At 40.3% G+C, this 17,120-nt stretch overlaps 1 protein-coding gene across 1 annotated transcript in view; it reads right to left on the bottom strand.

Moving 5' to 3' along the window:
- The window catches only part of Fhod3 (formin homology 2 domain containing 3), a 514,361-nt gene that overhangs the window by 17,584 nt on the left and 479,657 nt on the right, over positions 1–17,120 (bottom strand). Inside the window, exons 24-27 of the mRNA XM_023714409.1 lie at positions 15,838–16,028; positions 7,611–7,803; positions 3,872–3,895; positions 2,092–2,266 (exon numbers count right to left, since the gene is read on the bottom strand). Coding sequence (XP_023570177.1) covers positions 2,092–2,266; positions 3,872–3,895; positions 7,611–7,803; positions 15,838–16,028 — 583 coding nt within the window. The remainder of the gene's footprint in view (positions 1–2,091; positions 2,267–3,871; positions 3,896–7,610; positions 7,804–15,837; positions 16,029–17,120) is intronic.

Genomic DNA, 17,120 nt, shown 5'->3' with positions numbered 1-17,120 from the left:
TGAGACAGCAATTGAGACTGGGCGTGGTGGCATGCACCTATAATCCCAGCACTTGGGAGCTGAAAACAGGAAAATCACTACAAGTCCAATCTATGTAGTGAGATCCTGTCCAAATAAATAAATTAATTTAATTAAATTAAATAAAATCCAAGGAGCCTAATCTTCGATTCTCAAATACAATAATATATACAAAGTGTGTAGGCTACATGGAACTCAGAAATTAAGAACATAGTAGGAGACAAGACTTTTCTCCGGGATCAGCTACATCTCCACTAGCATAATGGGGGAAGGATAGAGAAAGGCTGCCTTTCTTCTGGCATATCGCTGATTGTGTGTCAAAGTAAAAGCCCAACATGAAGGTAGAAGAGAAGGAACTATATACTCACATGAAGAAAATCAGTAATTCTGTATGAAAAACCACAGTGCAACTCCTCAAACACCCTAGTGTTGTGAAACATAACCCGAAGCTCCTTCTGAGATCTTTCTTGGATAGCAGCTGGGGCTCTTTGCTTCACAAAAATCGTTTAAGAAGCCATTTGCACTGCATGGTATTAACCTACCTTCCTTTCCAAGAAAACTCAGAGATGCATTTATCTTTTTTCCTTTATGAAGGGCATTACTATTATTATTTTTATATATTTAAGAGAATTAACAATAAAGAAGTTACCAATGGTCCTTCTCAGGTTTCTCTACCTTAGAGTTCTCTGGATTCTAGCTGACTTTCTGTCATCTGGAGAGTCTGAAGACTCCCTAGAGCCTCTGAAGATGCCAGAAGGGTCATTCATTCATTTCCACATTTCTGTGGTATATAAGGTAATCTACAACCTAGTGTACCTGACATGGTAATCGCCGCACAAGTACTCCTAGCATCCTTTTTCACACTCCACAGATATTATACAGAGATTCCTCTAGTGCATATATAGCATGTGCTTAGCAAATACCACAAGAAGAAAGCCCATCTCATATCCAGCAATTTATCTTCTTTAGGAGGCCTGAACTGGGGTTTAGGATTGTACGAAAGAGGAGGACATGACAGCCTACAGGGCTTGGAGGTGGTAGTATCTTGGAGGTGGATGGAAACTTGACAGGCAGGGAGAGGGCACTCTCAGCTGAGTGACAACATGAGCAACAGGGGGACCTAGGGGTACACAGGGTATGCTGGAAAGGATGATGCCAGCAACATGGGAGGGTGAAAGCCAAGGGTAGGACAGGACAGAGCCTACCACAAGTGCTTTGATCATCAGAGAGTGTAGATAGCTAAGCTTTACCTTGTGGTGAGGAACTATGTGGCTAACATGGTATCAGACCAGACCAGGAAAAACTGGACAGACATTCTCAGATTTAAAATGCATCCTATATTTCCATTACATTAAAAAAAAATCCCTTCCAATTATAAATCAAATCAGGCTGGGGAGATGGCTCAGTAGAATAAGTGCTTGCCTGGCAAGTGCAAGGGCCTGAGTTCAATCCTTGGTTCCACCAAAAAAAATCAATCAATCAATCAATCAATCAAATCCAAAAGCTCTTATCTGTCTTTACCACCTTGAAGTTTTAATTTTGTTTCTGTTCCAAAGGATGTAAAAGAAAGGAACAAGCAGGTAGTGTTCTAATCCAGGGGTTGACACACCTTTTTGTAAAGTAACTTCTTAGGTTTTTGTAAACTTCAAACTCTGTCACAATGGCTCAACTCTGCCACTGCAGTACAAATCAGGCACAGACAATATAAAAATGACTGAACGTGGCTGTGCTCCAATAAAACTCCATTTACAAAAATTGGCGTGGGACTGAATTCGGCTTGCAGACTGCAGCTTGTGGGTCCAAGCTTTAGCCAGTGAGGAGCCACTCGCAGTACGAACCCTTTCTGTAGAAGGAAATTTAGACTTGCAGAAGTATTTTCAAGATGATGCTATTAGAGATAGGTTGCAAAGGAGCCAATAAAGGAAGCTGTGTCTAGGTGAACAATGAAAGTCCTGGAGAGCTCATGGCCCCCCACAGCCCCCCCTGGGCACAGTGACCTGCAGGCAGCGATGGAGACACTGGCTCCCATGGAGTGGCCAACCCAAGCAGATGAGCCCCACTTTCCTGAATTACCTCTGCTTGCTCGGCTGCGTGTGCGGATGCCCAGAGCAGGGCTGGAGTCCTCCACGGAGGGGGAGGAGGTCTTTAGCACAGCCTTCATGTTCTCGTGTTCAGCTGCATCCTCAGCATAGCTCAGACCCTGCAGCTGGCTCGGTGGTGCTGGAGAACTGCTGGAGAACTTGCCTGACTGCAAAACCAAAGGGAGGTTAGGATGTAGGGGAGACTCCTTACAAGAGCCAACTTTCAGGTTAGAGAACATTCAGCTGAGGAAAGCTTTCTCTGTTATTTGTACATTCTGCAGATGCATTAATTAGATAGCTACTGTGGCTGTCAACTAATAATGAAAATCTGTCCATAGAAGATGTAGGAGTAAAAAGGGAAGTCGCTGGCTCCAGGAGGAGCTCTATCCATCCACTGGTCCACCTGGATTCCCCAGCACATACCAGCTAGAGACATCAACTTTAGGAAGAGCTACAAAATCAGATGTAAACTGGGCATGGTGGTATATACCTGTAATCCCAGCTACTTGAGAAGCTGAGGTAGGAGAATTATAAGTTCGAGGCAGCTTAGGCAAATTGGCAAGACCCTATCTCAAACTCAAATAAAAAGTGCTGGGGATGTGGCTCAGCATTCCTCGGATGCAATCTTCATTATGAAAAAAAAGTCAGATTTTAGTCCCGATATAAGAACTGAAATAATCCTTATTAGTCGAATACATTGAGATTTCGTTTTTCTAATATATTGTCAGAAAGCACTTTAAATTTTTCATAAATATCAATTATGCTGGTAGAATTATAAAAGTGGGATTTAGCTATAGAATCATACATTACATATATGATAGGTGGTTCCTTCTAAATGTAAATCACCTCATTTTATAGAAAAGGAGATTGAGGCTCTGAGAATAAATGACTTGCCAAAGGCCCCGAGGAGGGTAGTGTCAGGGTACAGAACAGGACAGAACACACAGATTCATCTGCAATTGAATTTGGCAACATTCGCTACTTTGGGTTATTTTAAATATTTAGTTATTTTTATAAGTATCACAACCCCATGAAGATTTTCTCTAATTCTACCCAAACTAAAATTCAGGGCATATATGTTTTTAAAAAATTTGCCAGAACACTGTATGAACACAATGCTAAACATGTGGATGAAGAAAAAAAGATGAACATCTGCGAAGAGTGGCTCCACAGATTGCTGGCTTCCTCTTTTCCTCTGGAGTCTCAGCCACGGTGGCAGAGCCTGGGGACACACCCCTGGCTTGCACCATCTACCCTGCTTCCACCTCAATTTCATCGGCCTGGCTTGGCCTCTGGGCCTTGCACCTGTGCCCAGTTTCAGGGGAGGATCTCCTGCCCTCCCAGTGCTGTACTCGGGCTGATCTAGGGGTTTCACGGAGGCCAGTCAAGGAGAGGGGAGCAAGCACATCAGAGGCCTGAGGCCACTGTGACTCTACATGTACTTATTCTATACTCTGGTTCTCACATTTGTATTGACAACAGGCCCAAAAAAGGGGAGCAGAAGAAAACTCCCTGGTCCATGTTTTCAGGAGTGGAGCAAAATCAGCTGAAACTGTCGCTGGTGACTCTAGACTGGGGCCAGTTTGGGAAATACAGTTAACCTTTCACTCCTTGCCAGGCAGTTAGTGAACACAGGAAGATTAGCCAGCAAATATCCATGCATGGTTTAAAGCACCACATGGTGCGGACACTCCATGCTGACCATGGTAGGTTAGACTCCACAGCACTCACAGGAAGGTCAAATGCAGTGTGCTTTATGTTCATAGGCATACCTCAACTTCATCCTCGTCATCAGTCTACCCGACAGGACAGGAGAGGACAGGACGGGACAGAAAAGACAGGATTCTTAGAAGGCACAGAAGTCAGCACAGATGAGATAATCTTAACATTACATCACATTCCAAAAACAGACAGAAGAAATTGATCACCACAACCAGGTTTTGCCCTCTCACTTTGGGAGCTGCCAGGCCCCATTCTCCTATCTTCTTTTGGGTGCTTGCTCCCAGAACAGAACACTGTGAGGAGGGACTTGCAGGGCTGCTGGCCAACCTCCTAAGCCTACCCAGGAGGTGGATAATCAGCATACTTGTTCCCTAACCATTAGTGACCTCAGTCCATGCTCTGCACCGTGCATGTGGCTGGCCACGGCCTGCTGAGGCCACCATCACCTTCTGGTTACCAGGGCCTCTGCAATCCGCTCTTCGTTCATCCTGCTCTGTTTATCAGCCGCCATCCACCTCTCATGCCAAGTGAGGAACTCCTCCCTGCCCCTACTGAGCCTTGTGATATAGTAATTCCTCTCACTGAGAGGCCAGAGTGGACAAGTGGAGCAACTCCCAAGCAGAGTATGCCCTACTAGTCTCTTCTGCTCTGCATACAATCTCAGTGTCCCTGTTGGTGACCATTGGAATGGACTGTGTTCTTTCGGTTACTTTAGATAAATGTAGGTCACATGAAAATATCCCTTTTATAAAAATAAATTGAAGGCAAAAAGTCATGTTGATATCTTCATTAAATACAATTTGATGTAAACATTTCCATAGAGATTGTAGGTCAGGTCAGTAAACCAGACACATTTTGTTGACTACACATTTGGAAGTTAAAAATACAAGATGCTTCCAATGCATCACACTGTGCAATGGCCCCCTTCCCTGGCATTGTGATCAGACGCAACAATCCCATTCTACTTTTATGTCTAATGACTTATTAAGCTGGAATGACAGATATTGCAAACAGGTGCTACATATACAAAATTCCCAGGTCTCTGAATATCCCTGAAAGAAACCATCAGTTCCTTTCTATAGCCAATAGTGGGAGGAGTCCATGCTGTCACCCAGAGTCCCCGTGTCCTTTCACTGTGGTGTGCTGGCTTCTCCCAGCCTCCTGGGGTGAGGATGGCAGCAGACAGGGCCCCAGCTACCTTGTATTGCTTTGTTTAGCTTACCTCTGGTCTGAAACTGGTTTAGGATAGGAAGATGTGGAACGAGTTTCACTCTGAGCATTGTCAGGGAGGACCTTTGGCTTTTGGGAAAGAAAACCTGTCAGTTGTTTGCTCTGGAGCAGCAAGAGCAAAGGAGGGACAGCACTCCAGGTCTACTCTTTGGCCATCTCTATCAAGGCAGTCCGGAGAGCTTAACCTGGACCTTTCATGTTGGCTTTATTACTCCCACTTCCACCCTCATTTATTCATCATCAATATCAAAATGATCTACCATGCTTGTCTCCAAAATTTCTTCTAGGTTTAAGATTTGGGGGCTTATGATTCTAAATCTTTGTGTGGCTTTGGTCCCAGTGTTTTTAGTTGTGTGTGCATCATTTTCTAACCAAGAATGATGACATTCTTGGTGCACAAACATGTCTCTTACCTCTTCCTTGGTGCCCACTGCTGTGGTGGAAATACAACGAATACTCATATTTAGAGTTGGGGAAACTGGAGGCTGTGGTTTGCCTTGGTGACAATATCCTAAAGTTTCAGCAGATGGCAGTCTTTCTACATGAATGCCACTTTGACCTCTAAAAGCCATGGATTAGGTTGATAATGAACCCTAAAGAAATCTGGATGCTCCACATTTTAATGAGAGTTTAAAATTTTTTCAATCAAACTATAGAAACATTTACTTCTGTTTATGTCTGAGAAAGCCAAATGTTTTCAGAGAAGCACAGAACTTAAAAATTAGTGGGATCTGTTGAAAAAAATCTCAAGAATTTGTCAAGAAATTTTGATGCACTCTCATAACTATAAGCATACTGTGCTTGTGATTTTTCAACCTCCAATGTGCTTCATTTCCACAAAAACAAATGATTCCCTTAAAAAAAACTTTTTAAAATAGCACATTGAAATAAAACGTGGACAATGCTTTATTGAAGTGGATTCAGTTTTCTTCCTGAATCTTCTAGCAGGCTAAAAAAAAAAAAGCATGTTGAACCTGATTTCAGGAGACAGAAGATTCTCAAATGATGGCAATGGCATTCTGAACTCCCAGGAACCGCAAAAAGTCCTCCTGGTGGAGACAAGTGGCCTTGCCCTCCCTATGACCCCAGAAAATTCTAAGGAAACAAGGGGACTTGGACTTCTTAGTTCTTAGAATCGCCTTGAATTACAGCAAAAATGTCTGTTAATGTATCTGGGTTTCCATGCGAAGGTAGAGCCCTCAGGAAGTGCTTTACTTAGCAAACACTGTTTCCTGTTTTGCTGAGAGTGTGGACACATCTCTGGGGATAAAAAGCAGCCTCAGTGAGGTCTTCATTGGTTGTTCTTCCTCCCCAAAGAAACCTGCCTGACCTGAGTTCAGCCGAGATTCAACCTCCTGGGTTAAGCACTCCCTACAGCTGAGTCCTTTCTCTTCTCATTCCACCCACCCTACCACTTCGAGTCCATGCGCTACTCAGACACATGCATGGGTATGAGACATCCGCAGGCACCAATCTAAACAATGAAAGAAATCACTTTGAGGAGGCCTCCAACAGGGACTAAACATGATCTACTGATATCAAAGAAAACAAATTTATTTTTCTTGAATAGGATCAAGTAAGAATAGGTGTTGAAGAAAAGAGAATTCCCAGAAAACACCTTCTATTAGGTCAGGACTGAACCTAGATCCTACTAGTAACAGATGAGCTGTGTGAAATACCAGTCTAGTTTGCAAGTTTCATGAAGGCATCTCAGAAAGAAGAATCTATTCTGGGTATCTGTGTTGGTTTCTGGTATCTTTGAATTTTTGGTGGTTTTTTTGTTTTGTTTTTTGTTTTTTTATACCAGGGATCAAACTCAGGACCTTGCACTTGCCAGGCACGTGTTTATGCCGCTGAGCTATATCCCCAGCTCTTTAATTTTTCCCCCTCTGGCATCTTTGGATGTCCCTTCACCCCCCTCTTACTGAATGCTTTCCATGTGTGACCTCACTGCACCAAGAATGGGACAGGCTCAAGGCTGAGATGGTGGAGGAGGTGATGAGCCAATAATTAGGAGAGACATTGGAAGTGTCTGGGGCACCCCAGTTGCTGTAACAAAACTTCTGTACTCTCAGTTCTCTGGGACCTCTTCCTATCTTGATATTCTGTGACTTAAGGGACCACCATGGGCCCATCAGATTGTCTTGCATCAGTTTCTCCATTCCAGTGACCAAAATGAGTGGTTCATGTGTCAGCTGATCAGTTATATAACACTGTGGTCATGATCAAAATCCTGAATCAATCACAGATCAATACATTTCTTTTCCAATGTTTCATGGTGTTACTTACCTTTGATGTTTTTCTTTTCCGATTTTATCAAGTATTTATGTCACCAACTTGGGTTACACATTCCTCCCCCAACCACATGATCTTAAATTTCTGTGACCTAGGTCCTTGTTTGTTACACAGTAGGTTTTCACAGAAATTGTAGAAGAGTAATTTGAAATCACTTAAAAAAAAATTTCCCCGCACAATCAAGCTCCCAAGCCACGGGAGGATTTATGGCTGGCATCACTTTCAAAATAAATGACCTAAAGAGACTGATTTCATGAAACTTACATCAGTGATCATCTTTCCTCGGGTCTTATTTCTCTCTCTGTGGTTGGCTCGTTTCTGCTTCTGTTGCAAAACCCTTTCTCTCGTGGTGCGATACTCTAGTGCAAATTCACTAATGGTCCTGCAGAATTTGTTGATGTTCACTTCTCGAATTGCATAAGGTGGATGGCCCATAAAAAGCAAGAAGGAGTGGAATCTGCAAGGAAAAAAACAGTAAGGGCAATGACTTCACTTTTAAGGAACAAAAATTACTTATCTAAAATCTTTCCATAGAAAAACAGGGAGCCAAGCTCTCAGTGGGAGGACAGTGTTCTTCATTCTTGGGGCTTTGAGTTTCAAGAATTTTAAGCAAATAAAAGTTCAACTCACTTTCTCACTGATGGAGCATATATCTAGGCAGGATTTTAGGAGATCGTTTTAGCTTTACCTGTGCTTCAACATTTTTCTATATGGATAAGTAAAACTTTCCATAAAAATGGCAAAGTAGTATAGGAAGTTATCGCACAATTTCTAGATTAAACAAGAATAGAAATAAAAATATTGTTAGAATTCCATTAATGGTTTATTTGTTTAAAAATGTTGTAAAGTAACAAATATTTAATTATCAGGAGATAGAAAAAAGACAGTAGAAAACAGGGAAACCTTAGTGTGCAGCACACAGTATTATGTAAATGATATGACTGTTTATAAACAAGAACTTTTGGTTTTGATCATTCTAATTTGTACAGTTTGAATATGGGTGTTGTTTTTAGTGGGAAGCACTGAATAATTCCTTTTTTCTGAAAAATAACAAAGTGGAACATACAACTTGTACTTAAAGTGAAAGGAGCTGAAAAATGAAGGCGAAGTCTTTGGTCTACTAATCTGGTTTTCAATCTGTATGCAACTTTGTACGTTCTTATAAATGAATCTGATGCTGAGAAATAAACGGGAAGAATGAAGGGGGAAAATTGAAGGCGTTATTCATATGTACCAATTCTCTACCCTAAATTTTAGTTATTATACACTGCAAACATGTTCTAATAAAAGTTTTTAAAATGCTAGCAGAAGACACAAAATTGTTTGAAGAAAACAAGTGTAAATCTTTGTGACTTTGGATAACACAATTTTTTCTTTAGATACCAAAATCATAAACAATCAATAAAAATAGATAAGTTAAACCTCAAAATTAACAACTTTTGCGCTTCAAAGGACATTATCAAGAGTGAAAAGACAACTTTCAGAATCAGAGAAAATATTTTGTAAATCATGATAAGGGACTTGTGTTTGGAATCTATAAAGAAATCTTATGATTCAATGTTGGAAACAAAAGATTTGAATACACATTTCTTCTAAAAGGATAAAGAAAATAATAGAGCACTTCATAGAAAAATGTTCAACATCATTAATCAATAGGAGATGATAAAAATCTACCTCACAGAGCTAGAGAAAATTTTCCTCAAATTCATTTGGAACCAGAATAACAAAAGCAATCCTGGGAAACAAAGGCAAGGCAGGAGCTATCACAATTCCTGACCTTAAAATATACTATAAAGCTACTGTGATAAAATCAGCATGGTACTGGCATAGAGAAAGACCTGAGGATCTATGGAACAGATTAGAAGATGCAGACACAACTGAAAACACACTCAGCCACTTTATCTTTAATAAAGGGGCCAAAGAGCCTCACTGGAAGAAAGATAGCCTCTTTAATAAATGGTACTGGAAAAACTGGCTTTCCACATGGTGAAAGCTAAAACTAGACCCATGCTCATTACCATGCACAAAGCTACAGTCAAAATGGACCTAAGATTTAAATATCAAAATAGAAACACTAAATCTTCTGGAAGAAAATGTAGGTAGAAATCTTAAAGACATAGGGGTAGGAAGAGAGTTCATAAACAAAACCAAACTGCACTGGAAATAATTCAAAGAATCAACAACTGGGATCTCATCTTTTTGAAAAGTTTCTACACTTCAAAGCAAATCTCCAACAGAATAAAAAAAAGAAAAAACACACAAACTGGGAAAAAATAATAGCCAACTGTCCCATCCACAAAGGCCTTCTACCTAGAACATATAAGTAATTAAAAAATAAGGTCCCCAAATTTAAAGACCCATTCCAAAAATGGGCTTCTGAGAAATACACTTCTCAGAGGAAGAAATACAAATGGGAAATAAACATGAAAAAATGTTCAATATCATTGATCATTTGAGAAATATAAACTGAAACAACACTGAGATTCCATCTCACCCCAGAAAGAGTCACCCAGTGAGCTAGGGAAATTGCTTGGTGGTCTAAGCACCTGCCTGGCAAGCCCAAGGATCTGAGTTCAATCCCTGGTACCACATACCATGCCAGCCCCAGAACCTGGGACACACCGGCCCCGAAACTGGGCCTGGTAGTGCACACCTGTAATCTTGGTACTGGGGAGGCTGAGACAGGAGGATCACTATGATTTGGAATTGTATAGTGAGACCCTGTATCAAATAAATAAAATGTTAAAAATTAACAAGAATAAAAGTCATCCAATTAAAAAATGTTGAGGAGGCTATGGAGAAAAAGGAACCCTTCTGCACTGCTTATGGGAGTGCAGACTGGCACTGACATCAGTATGGAGGTTCCTTAAAAAGCTAGGATTGAAGGTCCCATTCAAGCCAGCTATTCCCCTCCTAGGTATTTTTCCATAAAAATTGAAAACCTCATACCAGAGCAAAATATGTACACCCATGTTTATACCAGTACAATTTGTCATAGATAAATCCTGGGAACAACCCAGATGCCCATCAATGGAAGAATGGATGAGGAAAATGTGGTATTTTTACACAATGGTGTATTAGTCAGCTATAAAACAGGATAAATTTGATTCTTTTGTTGGCAAATTGATGCAACTAGAGAACATACTCTTAAGTGAAAGAAATCAGACCCACATATGTTGACATCATATTGTCTCCTTAGTGTGAGACCCTGAAAGAGAAAAATGGAATCTGAAGGGTACAGTAGACACTGGGAAAAAGGAATGAACTTATTTAAAAGGAGTTACCAGGTTGAGAAGGACAGGAGAGGAAGTGGGGGGAAAAGATTTATTTATGTATGTAAGCTGGATGGTTCGGACAACTATACTGTGCATTTCTGCTGGTCTATGGAAAGAAGCAGTTAATGCTTTGTTTTTATCTCTTTTTTCCATTTTTTATACTTTTTCTCCTTTTAATTTCTTGTACATTTCTTTCTTTTTTTCTTTCTTTTTCCAATTTTACAAGCATATAGCTGGGAATATGAATAACTGATTGGAAGACAACACTATGTATTACAACAAATACTGTGAAATCCATATTATTTTGTTAGTGCAATTCCATATTGATTGTATTTTTTTCTGTTTTAATTCTAATTTGTACTCTCTTTAAAAAATAAAAAAAAGTCATAACTCCAACGCTGCCTCATACTCACAAACATGTCTAGAATTAGAAAGACAACAAGTGTTGGAGAGAATATGGAGAAATTGGATCCTCTTGCCTTTATGATGGAAATGTAAAGGGCTGCTATGTTGCTATGGACTGACAGCTTCACAAAAAGTTACATGTAGACCTACCATATGGCCTAGAAATTTTGCTCCTATACATAAACCCAGAAAACATGAAAATATTTGTACACAAAAAATTGTCTATGTAAATGTTCATACCATCATTATTCACAATAACCAGAAAGTGGAAGAAAACTAACTGTCCATCAACAGACAGATAAACAAAACATACATGCACCAAGGCCCTGTGTGACCCCCTCTACTACCTCTGAGACTGCACTCCTGATGATTGCTGTTGCTCTAAATATCTGGTTACTCCTTGAATAGGCTCACCCCAGAGCCTCAGTCCCTGTGGTCCTGTTCTGTTGTTCTATTTTGTTTTGCTTGAGCTAGGTTTTCACTGTCCATTCCAGGGCAATCTTGAACTCACTATGTAGCCCAGGCTGGCTTTGAACTCACAGCAGCCCTGCTACCTCAGCCTCCTAAAGGCTGGGATTACAGGCCTGTGACACTACACATGACAACAGCCCCTGTGTGTTAGGTAGGAAACCCGGCACACAAGGGGAAGAGAGGGCAAGGAGATGAGTCTGAGGGCTAACGGTGCAGGGAGGAAGCTGAAGAGGCCACCACACTGAAATAATAGGCCTGGTGGAGGGCACAGTGCCAGCTGTTTGCTGTGTCTACAACATTTTTGTCATCGATAGCTGCATGGATAGTGCTTTCTCACCCCATAGGTATCTACCCTCCCCAGAAGCCCTTCTTGGCTCCCTCATGCAAAACAGCACCTTCTGGTATTTTTCTATCCCATTTATAGTGAGGAGGTAGCTTAGCAATAAAGCAGTTACCTAGGGTTCCCAAGGGCCTGAGTGTGATCTCTAATACCACCAAAATAAGTAATTATTCCATTTACACTCTAACTTGTTCTTCCTGGCTCTTACTGCCAACTGACATTATATATTATATAGAAAATATATGAAATGATGACAGGCTAGAACAGCATGACACACTATACTCCTATATTGACTTCTATCGCTGTTCAAGATTGTTATGCAGGATGAATCAATGAAAGAACTCAGTAGCCATAGCAGGGTAATACATGACCTTTCTGGTTCTCTTCTACACAGAAGCAGCACCAAGAGTGCCTATCCTGTACTTTCCAGAGTGCTGATTTTAGGATCCACAGAAGATCCAAACCATAAACTGGAAATGCGACTCAAGCATGCATTTTGCCAACAAGGGTAGTAACAACAAGCAAAGTAAAATTCACATCAGCAAAAAAGATTCAGACGTGAAAAGAGAAAGATCACGCTTTCCTTTAGAAGGACAAAGCAAGAATGACTTTGAGGGAGTAAAACATTTATGGAATATTTTGTTAACTCTGTCACTTTGTAACTTTGCCACATGACACAAAGGTCTTATGTGTATGAAGGGGCTGGTGTCCCTCTTCAGCACTTTGAGGAACAAAACATAATTGATGTGCCTCATCCCCCACGTTTTCTCGAATATATTATTGAATGGGAGTCTGGCCCAGAATGTGGAGGGAGGGTTTTGGAGAACTGGATTCTAATTTGGGTGTTTGTCTTCTGCCAGCCTTAACTCCTTGAATATAGTCCACTGGCCTCCCACTCCTTATTCCAGGTTGGAGAGTCCAGCAGTGGCCTTTCCAGTGTAACTGCAGCCTAATAAAGCTATGGGAAGGAGTTTTCACCCAATGAGTGGATTAGGCTATTAAGGTGGCAAGATATAAGGAAAGGTTAATGTGCAGGCTCCAATACTCAGAAAAAGAGTTTCTAAGTCAAGCAATAACCTTGAAACCCAGGTGCTACCTGAAGCAACAGTTATATAACTTATCACAATGCTGATTGGAGCCTTACACATAGGCTGATCTGCATGGCCAAGACAACAGCATGGGTACAAGCTATAGGCTCCCAACCTCTCTGAGTCTCAGTTTCCAACATATAAGGTACAAGGCTATTCCAGCAGGTCTGGGATCACTCCTTGGGAATGTGGGCAGGAAGGAGATGGAAAACTAAAGAAAAGCAATTAGGGATAACAGTCATTCATCTATATTTCAACAACATTTTCCTGCTTGAATTGGTTCTTCATGCAGGGCTCCTGTTAAGGACCTCATTTGAACCCAGAGTTCACAGGCATGCCCAAGCTGTGGCTAAGCGTTGCCTGCTCTTTTTTAAATATTATAATACAATATTTGAAAGTAAAGCAAGATTTGTTACTTTTTAGGGGAGGTTTATTTTTTATTTTATTTTATTTTTTTTTCTGGTGCCGAGGACTGAACCCAGTGCTTCTAGCTTACTAGGAAAGCAAGCATTCTAGCGCTGAGCCAAAGCCCAGCCCGTTTTTTAAATACTATCGATTTTATACGTAGCCCAAGACAGTTTCTCTTAACTCAGTACAGCCCAGGCAACCCCAGGTAGGTATTCTGGGTTGGTGACCACCTGGTACCTCCATTAGCCATTCAACTTTTTCTCCACAGCAGTGGGTTGCTGGCTTGTCAGGCAGGTTTAACTATCATGCAAATGACCAGTTTGGCAGAACAATGAGGGCAAACTTATCTTAAGGAATAGATTTATCACCAAAATGCATTTTCAATCTGTCTGGGATAAATGATTAATAAGAAGCTTTACAAGACTTTGTTAAAATTGCTTCATTTTCATGACATCCAGAATGGAAACTGTTTGTGTAACTTGTTTTGCTTTACAAAGTTGGGAATTTCTTGCATCATACGAAGTATCAAGGATCAAGCCAGCCCACATTCCCTGTCTCCCCTCTGTCACCACATTAAAAGCATGGTGTACTTTACTTTTGGTGAGAAATTTAAGAAAATCTTTTATAAGATCCAGGGGGCAACTGAAAGAGTAGTTAGGAGGATTTATAGTACATCACTCAATTCCAAAAATATTGCTTATTGGATACTTATCAACCTAAGGGAAGATTCTGTGCTGTATCTTTGTCCTGTCCAACATTTTAAAACTGCTTTCTTTTCCTTTGTAGAGTATATAAAGACCAAGGAACCATGGTTATCATCAAAGCAGCAAATGACACAAGTTGGTAGGGGGCTCATATGTAGATAAGAGAAGGTTTTTTCAAAGTCTTCTGTGGGCTTAAGGAAGGGGAAGGAAGGAAAGAAAGGGAGAGGAAGGGGTAAAATGGACAGAACATAGCTTTATAAGACTGCGATGAAAAAATAAAAATAAATGAAAATAAAAATAAAAAAGACTGTGATGGAAGGGTGAAAATGATAGGTCCCACAACCACATTCCAGGATGATGTAAAGGAGCACAAATGGTGGCTCATATAGGACATTAGAGAACACAGGATCTAATCCTGGCTACCATCACTTACTGGGGGGTCAGTCCCAGGCAGCCATGGAGCCAGGCTAGACCCTGGCCAACCCTCTGACCCATCAGTGCTGTTTCTCCAAGGGCCTTTTGGATCCTGTGATTCTCAGGAAGGTTGTTCAAGAAGGGAGGACTTGCAGTATGACCCAACCCTCACCCAGGCAAATGTAGTGTAGAAAAGCCATCAGCAAATCTACCACTTGGAGGTCCTCAGAGAGCAAACTATATAGATCAGATAAGTCAGGGACATTTTTAATGAGCAGGTTCTTAGGAGGCAAAATTTTTGAAGTAGCTATAGGGAGGCAGCGTTCAATTCATCAGAGAATTTATGGATACAATTCTTTCTTTCTAATTTAGTTTAATTTAATTTAATTTTATTTATTTTTTTTCTGGAACTGGGGATTGAACTCAGGCCCTTGTGCTTGCCAGGGAAGCGCTTATTCCACTGAGCCATCTCCCTGGCCCTTAGTTTAATTTCATTTTGAAGAGTAAAAACAGAAGCAAAAACAAATAGAAAAAAAGGCAAAAACTGGGTAAACTACAACAATACATATGTTATAGATTTTCAGAATAGCGAATTAACACTGGTTGTAATATTATCTTTTTATCATCAATTCTGTTGCTTATATTAACAGATAAAGTTATTCAAAATTGGACAGATAATTGAATGTTAAAGCTTGCTTTGAAGGAATCTTAATTTTTTTCCTTATCGTTTTTAAAAAATTTATTTTAAAGAGAGTGTAATATTTGATAAGGCATTAGAAAGAGCATACATATAGAAGGCCAAGATGACAGGTATTCAACCATGGGTTTTGTGTTACACATTGCTGTCCTTGATGTAGTTGCTCAGATCATAGATATCAGCATACAGAGTTAGTCAAGGTGAAAATTCTAAACATTAACTGCTATTGTCAAAAAACTGATGGAAATTTTTAGTACAATCATCTCAGCCATCCTGTATATACACTTGTATGTTCTTCCCCCTTCCTTTTTTCCTATCTTTTCTCCTTTCTCTCATCTTCATTGTTTAATCCCTAAATTCAATTTCTTTCCATTTTACTATATTTATTATACTTTCAGATACAATTTCTGATCAAGAAGAATTTTTAGGTCACATTATCTCTGCTAACCCTTCTAATTCCAAGATTCAGAAGCATTGTGTTGCTGTGTAGGAAAAAAATGCACAGTTTGATACTGTGTATGAAACCACCTATGAAATATCTATATCACAGGTATGCTTGCTATGTACCAAGAATGTACAGCAACATTTTTGTGTGTAAAAATTTAACCATAAGATTTTGGTTCGCAAACTATTTTCAACATGTCAATATATTTCAACTTATCTTTCCATAGGTTCCTCAGTATACTTACCTGTTAATTATTCTTCTATGCACAATCTTTAAAATTATAATTCGCTCTGCACAGTCTTTTAGGAACTCGGACATTCGTTGCTTTAAAACTGGTTTCATTTCATGTTTTGCAATTGCCTTGAGGTGATCCCATGAAGCTTTGCATCTTCTCTCCATCTGACATAAATTATCCTGAAGTTGATCAAAGTCAACCTGAAAATCAGAGCGAGAACACTACAAACGTGCTCAAACAACTGGACACCAACCTGAACCAGGAGACCAAAGCGCCTGTGGGAAGAAGCCAACATCAAAACCAAATTTACATCTTGAGATGCAAACACATTCGTGACCTAAAAATCATTCACATGTGTATTTGTCATTATCTTGACATCAAATTATTTAGTGATATAACTGTTCTCCAAATGAACCCAAAACATGTGCCACCTTTTCCTGCCTTATTTGGAAAGAAATGTTTTAAAACTCTTTGGGAACTGTAAATTAAAATATGAGCTAAAGGAACAAGATGAACTGAGTAGGTGTCTTGTAAAACTTTTCAGAGCACCCTTGTTCTGCATGGATGACATCTCCCTGAAGGCTGAGAAACACTTCCCAGTCTTACATGGATGGCTTTGGTACGATGGTGCCATGGTACATGTCATTGTGATGTCCTGTATAATTTGTGCACCAAGTTAGTTTATTCATCCACCATCCACACATTCAGCCAACACTGCTGGAGAAACCAGTATACACCAATTCCCATGCTAGAAGCACAAAGACAGACACTGAATAAAACCAAATTCATGTTCTCTGAGACACTTATCATACAGACTGGTCATCAGCAAGCTCTTAAGGGTATGCAGTACCTTACTAGGTCAGTCGCTCGCTCTCTTGCTCTCTCTCTCTCTCTCTCTCTCTCTCTCTCTCTCTCTCTCTCTCTCTGTGTGTGTGTGTGTGTTGCACACATAAGAGAGTAGGGCAGCAAATTCAAGTCACACACACAGAACAGATGTGACAGAGCACTCACTGTGTATTTAGGGAAGAGCAAACAGTTTGGAATAAACAAGTGGCCCAAGATGATACTCTCTAAGGTAGTGAATGCTTTAACACAATCCCCAGACTAACAATTACATTAATCAGAGTGTGAGTCATACAGAGTATACTGGAGGCCTATTGTAATAGCTAGGAGTGTGAGATTGGAAAGAAATTTAAAAGGACAAGAGGGGAGGGAGACATAGATAAGCTGATGAGTAAGCTGATAGGAGGGGACTGAGGTGGGTAGGGAGAGAGAAAAGGGGAGAAAGAGTC

The sequence above is a fragment of the Octodon degus genome, unplaced genomic scaffold, assembly GCF_000260255.1.
Source record: "Octodon degus isolate 3935 unplaced genomic scaffold, OctDeg1.0 scaffold00003, whole genome shotgun sequence".
NCBI classification, from domain to species: domain Eukaryota; kingdom Metazoa; phylum Chordata; class Mammalia; order Rodentia; family Octodontidae; genus Octodon; species Octodon degus.
This window is presented reverse-complemented; position numbering and strand designations above follow the sequence as displayed.